This window comes from Triticum aestivum, chromosome 7B (assembly GCF_018294505.1).
Source record: "Triticum aestivum cultivar Chinese Spring chromosome 7B, IWGSC CS RefSeq v2.1, whole genome shotgun sequence".
NCBI classification, from domain to species: domain Eukaryota; kingdom Viridiplantae; phylum Streptophyta; class Magnoliopsida; order Poales; family Poaceae; genus Triticum; species Triticum aestivum.
The window spans coordinates 37884301-37894629 of NC_057813.1; the positions used below are offsets into that span (position 1 = coordinate 37884301).

Below are 10329 nucleotides of genomic sequence, written 5' to 3' on the forward strand. Positions count from 1 at the left end.
GGCAACGTCGTCCCCATGGGTCTCCCATTTCGTTCCCGGCGGCAGCCACAGGGTGATAGAACTGAAATTTCTGGGATCATGATTTATAGTTTCGTGATTTGTAAAAACAATATCTAGGAAAAAAAAATGATGAAACAGTGTGCGGCCCACTTTGCACGTTTTGGAACTGCAAGGCCCATTGAATTCGTATGGTGCAGATCGATGCGACGCTCAGACACGTTAAGCAGAGAAGCCGCAAGAAAAAAAAAAGAGGCCGCAAGAAAACGGAAGCAGCAGCAGCTGCAGCGCGACCACGAATGGCGTCGACCTCGAGCTTGGAGTTGGGGAAGATCGTGCCGCCGGCCGGCTTCCTCCTCCACCGCTGCACCGCCGTCCTCAGCGCCCCTGTTCTCCGGGGGAGGAGCGCGAGCGGGCGGTGCGGCCTTGCCGTCTCGGTCTCGTCCTCCAATGGTAGGTCTGCCTTTACCTGTTCCCCCTTCTTGTATTTCTCTGTGGAATTGTTTGAGATCTTGGAGTTCAGTTCAACCATAGTAAGATGAGGTTCGAGCCTGCGAGGAGCCGAATCTTAGTATCACCGCTCTTACCGATTTCATGATCCATTCTGAAGCCATAGCGGTTCAGTTGAATCCGATGAGATTTAATTCCAACTTCTTCGCTAATTATCCTTAGCTGGCAAAGTTAGAGATCCATTTGGACGGGAATCGCATGTAAATGGTGTCCAATTGGGCGTTATTGAGATCAACCATAGTGTTGAATATACATGACAGGATAGTTTCCTTGTGCAATATTCAGTTACAAACTTGTAATTTCAGGTGTCTATTTCTGATGTTTAAGTTCAGACTCTGCGTTTCAACATACACTGAAGTAACAATGGCTCGTATTTAACGGTGTAGGTGCAGCTGGGCTCTCCCCACTGAGTGACTCGGAGAAGAAAGGCCCTGTGGTGATGGAGATCCCGCTGGAAGATATCCGGAGGCCGCTAATGCAAACGCGTGCTAATGATCCTGACAAGGTGCAGGAGCTCATGGACAGCATCCGTGTCATCGGCCTCCAAGTACCTGTGGGCATCTTTTCCTTTAACATTAATTTACCAAAAGTATTTTCTGTTAGCTCATAAGATAAATTCTGTCAGAACTAGAATTTTGTGGCTGAACACTGCTACTGAATTCGGTGATCTCCAAACAGTATCTGAGAACGTTTGTGTTATTGTTCAATGTTTTTGAGATAGCTGACCATTGATGTAGAATGGTAGGACGTTGGTTGATTGAGACTCACTTGATTGAGTATACGCTTTAATATTCAAGTTGGGTTGTTTAGATGCATGTTCTGCATACAGCGTCACAAAGTGCAGATGCATTTTTTGTCCATGTGATCCGTCAGTATTATGTCTAGAATGAGTTTTTCCAAGCTCATTTGACATGTGAAGTCTGTTCACCTGCAGCAGTAACAATAGGGGCTCTATTAGCTCTGTTGTGCTCCTCTGAATCAGTCTTAGTTCAAAGGGAGTGTGCCATATCCCAGAATCAACCTTCTTATAGAAATATTATTGTTTCTATATTCACCTGCATTATGTTTGATCAATGTGCAGTTTAGTGTAGGGCGCTATTGAATAAGATGCTACTTGCTACTCTTGGTCGATGCGAAATCATTGTGTGATTTTGGACTAGCTATGCAAAAGAGCTTACCTTTATGTGCATTTAGTATAGCCATTTTATGTGCATTTAGCACTTCCTTTTAACCCGAGCAATATAACCATTTTATGTGCATTTAACATGTGATCCATTTGTCAACTTTATCGTTTGCCATTTGTCTGGAGCTATCCTGATTTAACGTGTTTGGTTATTGTTGCCTTAAAGAAACAAAAGGCAACAGTTGGATTTCATTCTGGTTTCTTAATTGCAGCGTCATTTTGAAATGGTACTTACCAGGTTATTTACTGAAATTTCAGATCGACGTGCTGGAGGTTGACGGAGTCTACTACGGTAGTTTTGTTCTCATCTCAATTGGTTATTCCCCACTCCCAAAAGATAATCCCATTTCCCTCTTGCTGAATATGCTTGCACATAATCCTCAGGATTCTCTGGATGCCATCGCTACGAGGCTCACCAGCGCCTAGGACTCCCAACCATCCGCTGCAAAGTCCGCCGAGGGACAAAAGAAACACTGCGGTGAGCCCATCTTCCTTGAGTTTTGTTGGATGGTGTGTTGTCAGTTCGGTTTATCTGCGCAGGATCTTGAATCTGCTATTTCAGGCACCATATGCGATGAATCGGTGGTTAGCGATGAATGGATGATCCATGGACTGCTTCAGCCACGAAGTGTCATCTGTTATGTCTAGTGCTAAAAAAAAACTTTCTCCTCCTGTAATCATATATACGTGTAAATGTTACCCAATCCAATGTGTAAAATAGCACTTGTTCAGCTGGCGATTCTGCTCCTTCTGTTGCATGCACTAATCTCTACAACTCTGTTTGGGCAAGAATGCAACTGAAGGTTCAGGGTAGAGTGCAGGGTCTAAACTCTCCGAAATGCATTGCCCCCTGAAGCTTCATTAGCAAATTCAGGGCCATTCGGAGTGCGGTTTTTTCTTCTCATATGCGCTGTGAATTGACTGTTAACTGTGAAAGTTGCAATATCTGAAACTTTGAGATCGTCGTCCTCAGAAAACAGTGGAGTCTCTCTACTCACTAGATCCTGAAGATAAAATGCGGTTTTTTCTTCTCATATGCGCTGTGAATTGACTGTTACTGTGAAAGTTGCAATATCTGAAACTTTGAGATCATCGCCCTCAGAAAACAGTGGAGTCTCTCTACTCACTAGATCCTGAAGATAAAATGTTTCCAGAAGAGGTCCAATGAAGGAAGAAGTTCTATGTTCTTGGTAGTGGTAGGGTGCAGCTCGGCGCCCGATCTGCCCCACCCTGTGTTCAGACTTAGAGCATCTCCAACGATGATGTACAAGTTGATGCCCAAAAATAGTTTTAAGGGTAGAAGAGAGAAGGGTTTTACATCACCGCGAAGGCTTTTGCTTCAACTGGTGATGTGGAGGTGGTGTCCTAAATGGCCTTTTTTTTTCTTCACGGCTGCGTTTTTGCATATACGTCACTTGTTGGAGTAGCGTTTTTGACACAAGGGATGTAAACGGCCATTGCCAATATGGTCTACTTGTTCCTGTGTGATGAAAAAAAATTACATCACCGCGGCGGTGCTGCAAATATGCAGCAGGAAGCGGTTTTCGGGCGTGACGATTCTTTTTTACATCACTACTTGCAGATACATCATCTGATGGAGTACCTTTTGGGGGACCAAAGTGCCTTTTGGCCGCGGCAGCATTTTTATATCATCTGTAGAAGATACTCTTAGAGAGTTTAGTTATAATTAAGTTGTAGTGGGTTAATTCAACTTATATTGCCTTACAAATTGTCTCACTTTTGCGGGCCTATGCAAGACCTGCACCCTAGTTCCTAGGAAGTTGGTCCAAAAGTAGCATGTTCCCCGGTGAGCCTTATTGGGCTGTAAATGGTTAAAAAGTTTGCATATCCACTCGGCCTATTAAAGGCAGCATTAGTATGGGGAAAACTGGCCAGTTGCAAAGTGACTATAATCTATTCTAAAAAAAGAAGAAGCAAAGTGACTATGATCTTTTTTTTCTCTCTGTACTAGACAAGAATGTTCAAGATAATCCATTGATGACATGAGGTACCTTTATCCGTTTTATATCTTAACATTGACTCTGCCATATATGCAGAATTATTTCGTTATTTATCCCTTTTATCTCTTAACATTGACTATGTGATATATGCAGAATTATTTGGTGTTTTTACAAAAACCTTAGAATATCATGTACAATTGAATTATTTGGTGTTTTTACAAAAACCTTAGAATATCATGTACAATTGACAAGCAAATGGTTGCAGGAATGCATGACATATGCATGATTTGGGTTAAAAAAAGACGCACGCATGATTTTCCATGTTATACTCAAGATAAACCAAAGTTCATGATTGCTAGTTCCTTCAAAAACAACATATGGGTAGATATTATAGTCGGCGATAACATTTTTCCCCTACTCCTTTGAAATGAACTATTTATGATGGAATCCATTCGTTCCAAAATTGTCCCGATATTTGCAACATTACTCTTCACCTAATTATTTCAAAGGAATGATTGTTTATGCCCTTTTCAGAGTAATAAATGGTATATGATTATTAAATGCAAAAATAGCAAACACCAAATGTGTGACTTTTACTCCTGGAACCCGCTAAATTGTGATCTTGACCAAGGAGAGTCAAAGCATAGCTATCTTAGAGTACTATCTCCGGTCCTTTTTACTCTGCATATAAGATTTGTTTGAAATTAAACTTCGTAAAGTTTGTCCAACTTTATAGGAAAACAAATATCAACAATCACAATACGAAATCAATATCATTAGATGCACCATGAATTTAATTTTCATATTGCATAAATTTAATATTGTAGGTGTTAATATTTTCTAATGTAAATATGGTCAAACTCTACGAAGTTTGACTTTAGAAAAATCTTAGATGTGAAGTAAAAAGGATCGGAGGGAGTACATCGAACTCTTTCCAATAGTGGCATCTTGAGTAGCATGAGCTCACAAAATGACCCGTTTGACCTCGTAGAACACCGATAATGTGACTTTTACTCTCGAAATGCTCAATCGTGATCACAACCAAGGACAACTAAGAAACATGGCTTCTCCCGCAGTCTATTGAACTCATTACAACAATGTTATCTTCACCATCATGAGTGTATGAATTTACCTATTGCCCCCCCCCCTCCTAGAAGAAATGCTAAGTAATGTATAGTGCCATCCATGATGAGAAGTGGAATATTAACCAAGGACATGTGACATAACAAAGGGTGAGGAGACACATAAGAATGGTGATGATATATGATTTAACCAGATTTTTCACCTAATGGATTTGCAACTATTCCATGGTACCAAAAAGTCTCATGCAACATAGATTTTTTTTTGTATTTATGTTGATGATTCAATTCACTAGCCATGTCGTCGGATACATCATTACCAAAACTACGCCTCGCATGTGCAAGTTGAGCCCTTGTGAATGTTGGTCGTGAAGATGACATCAATAAAACCTTTGAGACTCCTTGAAGTAGAGCCTCAACATGGATGTGCTTTCAAATGGAAATACATCGATTCCTGATTTGGTCCACAATTCATGATCTTCTTATTTTAAATATCAAACAACATTCTTCTGTTTCTGTTGCATACGCAATTGGAAAAGCGGTATTTTCTCCAAATGCTCAACAAAATATTCTAGTGGCCCCTAAAGCTTAATTGGTCATTTTAATAAAATGCCCTTGGGTACTTTATTAAAAAAAGAAAGAAGCTTAATTGGTCATTTTTGGTCCACTTCGGATTGTGGATTCCTTTTCTTCTCATACTGTGCATGAATCGAATGGTTAACCATGAAATATGTGAGGCCTGAAACTTTGGGCGTTAGCCTTAGGAAAGATTAAAATATCCTTCCTTTATGTAGCGTCCCTCATATTTTAGAGGGATCTTAAACTAAAATTATCAAGATTAAAGAAAAACCAGAAAAAATGCAAATGATTGTTTTAGTCTAAACACACTTCGCGTTATTGATCATAATCCAAATACATGGTAATACAATTTAGATCAGGCGGATTAAGGAGCCACACATGGCGTCCTAAAGGAAGTCTTAAAGTGTGTTTAGCAATGCTATGAGCCTCTATATTCATATCGCGTCCTTCAAAGATGAAGGAACACTGTGACAACTGTGCTGATGTTGCTTTGATCTCTTTGATGATGCTTTGCATATAACCCTTCAATGCCCCGATTTAAGTCGATAATTAACAACTTCTTGGCAGTCTAATGTTATTATCACATGTGAAAGAGAGAGATCTAGGGCTAGAGAAAGGGCTTCTCTGCATGCCATAGCTTCAAGAGAAGCTGGAGCAGTAATGCCTGCACATTTTATCACCGAGGACCCCAAGTACTTGCCTCCCCTCATCCCTACAAACTACACTATTTTTTCAAAAAGGGGGGGGGGGCTCCCCGGCCTCTGCATCAGAATGATGCATACGACCACCTTTATAAAAAAGCAAATAGGTTTAACAAGGTCTTAAAGTCTGAAACAAAAGAAACGGCAAGCTCACAAAGAGCCACAGTGCCAAAAACACAAAAGCCAAGAGGCTTCAACCGGCTAGCATAAATGAACCTTCATTAGAAGATCTTGAAGTAGACGCATCAACTTTTATCTTGCAGAACCCGGCTGGCAAAGGAGTCTGTTGGGGAACGTTGCAGAAAATTAAATTTTTTCCTACGGTTTCACCAAGATCCATCTATGAGTTCATCTAGCAACGAGTCATGGGAGAGTGATTGCATCTACATACCACTTGTAGATCGCGTGCGGAAGCGTTCAATGGAACGGGGTTGATGGAGTTGTACTCGCCGTGATTCAGATCACCGATGACCTAGTGCCAAACGGACAGCATCTCCGCGTTCAACACACGTACGGAGCGGATGACGTCTCCTCCTTCTTGATCCAGCAAGGGGGAAGGAGAGGTTGATGAAGATCCAGCAGCACAACGGCATGGTGGTGGATGCAGCAGAACTCCGGCAGGGCTTCGCTAAGCAACTACGGGAGGAGGAGGAGGTGTTGCAGGGAGGAGGGAGGCGCCAGGGCTTATGGGTGTGGCCACCCCTCCCTCCCCTCCCTTTATATAGGCGCATGAGAGGGGGAAGGGCGCAGCCTTGCCCCTTCCTCCAAGGAAGGGGTGCGGCCAAGAGGGGGGGAGGAGTCCATCCTCCCCAAGGCACCTCGGAGGTGCCTTCCCCTCTTTGGACTCTCCCCTCTCCAAGTCTTCTTGGTGCATGGGCCTCTTGGGGCTGGTGCCCTTGGCCCATATAGGCCAAGGCGCACCCCCTACAGCCCATGTGCCCCCCCGGGGCAGGTGGACCCCCCGGTGGACCCCCGGACCCCTTTCGGCACTCCCGGTACAATACCGATAAAGTGCGAAACTTTTCCGGTGACCAAAATAAGACTTCCTATATATAAATCTTTACCTCCGGACCATTCCGGAACTCCTCGTGATGTCCGGGATCTCATCCGGGACTCCGAACAACATTCGGTATGCTGCATACTCATATTCATACAACCCTAGCGTCACCGAACCTTAAGTGTGTAGACCCTACGGGTTCGGGAGACACGTAGACATGACCGAGATGGCTCTCGGGCAATAACCAACAGCGGGATCTGGATACCCATGTTGGCTCCCACATGCTCCTCGATGATGTCATCGGATGAACCACGATGTCGAGGATTCGATCAAACCCCGTATACAATTCCCTTTGTCAATCGGTACGTTACATGCCCAAGACTCGATCGTCGGTATCCCAATACCTCGTTCAGTCTTGTTACCGGCAAGTCACTTTACTCGTACCATAATGCATGATCCCGTGACCAAACACTTGGTCACTTTGAGCTCATTATGATGATGCATTACCGAGTGGGCCCAGAGATACCTCTCCGTCATACGGAGTGACAAATCCCAGTCTCGATCCGTGTCAACCCAACAGACACTTTCGGAGATACCTGTAGTGCACCTTTATAGTCACCCAGTTACGTTGTGACGTTTGGTACACCCAAAGCACTCTTACGGTATCCGGGAGTTACACGATCTCATGGTCTAAGGAAGAGATACTTGACATTGAAAAAGCTCTAGCAAAACGAACTACACGATCTTGTGCTATGCTTAAGATTGGGTCTTGTCCATCACATCATTCTCCTAATGATGTGATCCCGTTGTCAATGACATCTAATGTCCATAGTCAGGAAACCATGACTATCTGTTGACCAACGAGCTAGTCAACTAGAGGCTCACTAGGGACATGTTATGGTCTATGTATTCACACGTGTATTACGATTTCCGGATAATACAATTATAGCATGAATAAAAGACAATTATCATGAACAAGGAAATATAATAATAATGCTTTTATTATTGCCTCTAGGGCATATTTCCAACAGTCTCCCACTTGCACTAGAGTCAATAATCTAGTTACATTGTGATGAATCGAACACCCATAGAGTTCTGGTGCTGATCATGTTTTGCTCGCGAGAGAGGTTTAGTCAACGGATCTGCGACATTCAGATCCGTATGTACTTTGCAAATATCTATGTCTCCATCTTGAACATTTTCACGGATGGAGTTGAAACGACGCTTGATGTGCCTGGTCTTCTTGTGAAACCTGGGCTCCTTGGCAAGGGCAATAGCTCCAGTGTTGTCACAGAAGAGTTTGATCGGCCCCGACGCATTGGGTATGACTCCTAGGTCGGTGATGAACTCCTTCACCCAAATTGCTTCATGCGCTGCCTCCGAGGCTGCCATGTACTCCGCTTCACATGTAGATCCCGCCACGACGCTCTGCTTGCAGCTGCACCAGCTTACTGCTCCACCATTCAACATATACACGTATCCGGTTTGTGACTTAGAGTCATCCAGATCTGTGTCGAAGCTAGCGTCAACGTAACCCTTTACGACGAGCTCTTCGTCACCTCCATAAACGAGAAACATGTCCTTCATCCTTTTCAGGTACTTTAGGATATTCTTGACCGCTGTCCAGTGTTCCTTGCCGGGATTACTTTGGTATCTTCCTACCAAACTTACGACAAGGTTTACATCAGGTCTGGTACACAGCATGGCATACATAATAGATCCTATGGCTGAGGCATAGGGGATGACGCTCATCTCTTCTTTATCTTTTGCCGTGGTCGGGCATTGAGCCGAGCTCAATCTCACACCTTGCAATACAGGCAAGAACCCCTTCTTGGACTGATCCATTTTGAACTTCTTCAAAATCTTATCAAGGTATGTGCTTTGTGAAAGACCTATGAGGCATCTCGATCTATCTCTATAGATCTTGATGCCTAATATATAAGCAGTTTCTCCAAGGTCCTTCATTGAAAAACACTTATTCAAGTAGGCCTAAATGCTGTCCAAGAATTCTATATCATTTCCCATCAAAAGTATGTCATCTACATATAATATGAGAAATGCTATAGAGCTCCCACTCACTTTCTTGTAAACGCAGGCTTCTCCATAATTCTGCATAAACCCAAACGCTTTGATCATTTCATCAAAGCGAATGTTCTAACTCCGAGATGCTTGCACCAGCCCATAAATGGATCGCTGGAGCTTGCATACTTTGTTAGCATTCTTAGGATCGACAAAACCCTCCGACTGCATCATATACAGTTCTTCCTTAAGATGCCTGTTAAGGAATGCCGTTTTGACGTCCATCTGCCATATCTCATAATCATAGTATGCGGCAATTGCTAACATGATTCGGACGGACTTAAGCTTCGCTACGGGAGAGAAAGTCTCATCGTAGTCAATCCCTTGAACTTGCCGATAACCCTTAGCGACAAGTCGAGCTTTATAGATGGTGACATTACCATCCGTGTCCGTCTTCTTCTTAAAGATCCATTTGTTTTCTATCGCTCGCCGATCATCGGGCAAGTCAGTCAAAGTCCATACTTTGTTTTCATACATGGATTCTATCTCGGATTTCATGGCTTCTAGCCATTTGTTGGAATCTGGGCCCGCCATCGCTTCTTCATAGTTCGAAGGTTCACCGTTGTCTAACAACATGATTTCCAGGACAGGGTTGCCGTACCACTTTGGTGCGGAACGTGTCCTTGTGGACCTACGAAGTTCAGTAGCAACTTGATCCGAAGTACCTTGATCATCATCATTATTTTCCTCTTAGGTTGGTGTAGGCATCACAGGAACATTTTCCTGAGCTGCACTACTTCCTGTTCAAGAGGTAGTACTTCATCGAGTTCTACTTTCCTCCCACTTACTTCTTTCGAGAGAAACTCCTTTTCCAGAAAGGATCCGTTCTTGGCAACAAAGATCTTGCCCTCGGATCTTAAGTAGAAGGTATACCCAATGGTTTCCTTGGGGTATCCTATGAAGACACATTTTTCCGACTTGGGTTCGAGCTTTTCAGGTTGAAGTTTCTTGACATAAGCATCGCATCCCCAAACTTTTAGAAACGACAGCTTAGGTTTCTTCCCAAACCATAATTCATACGGTGTCGTCTCAACGGATTTAGACGGTGCCCTATTTAAAGTGAATGTAGCTGTCTCTAGAGCGTATCCCCAAAATGATAGCGGTAAATCGGTAAGAGACATCATAGATCGCACCATATCCAATAGAGTGCGATTACGACGTTCGGACACACCGTTTCGCTGAGGTGTTCCAGGCGGCGTGAGTTGTGAAACGATTCCACATTTCTTAAGTGTGTACCAAATTC

At 43.3% G+C, this 10329-nt stretch overlaps 1 protein-coding gene across 2 annotated transcripts; it reads left to right on the plus strand.

The window, feature by feature from the left end:
* The first annotated feature begins 203 nt into the window (after positions 1-203).
* LOC123158909 (sulfiredoxin, chloroplastic/mitochondrial) lies at positions 204-2421 on the plus strand. 2 transcript variants are annotated; one of them, XM_044576727.1, is made up of 5 exons: positions 204-450; positions 894-1060; positions 1949-1982; positions 2075-2168; positions 2253-2421. In XM_044576727.1, the coding sequence occupies exons 1-5, from the start codon at positions 297-299 to the stop codon at positions 2266-2268; spliced, it is 465 nt and encodes a 154-aa protein (XP_044432662.1). In that variant the 5' UTR covers positions 204-296; the 3' UTR covers positions 2269-2421. The 2 variants fall into 2 exon arrangements, 1 of the variants encoding a protein (XP_044432662.1); XR_006479383.1 differs by having other exon boundaries at positions 1949-2168.
* Positions 2422-10329: the final 7908 nt, after the last annotated feature.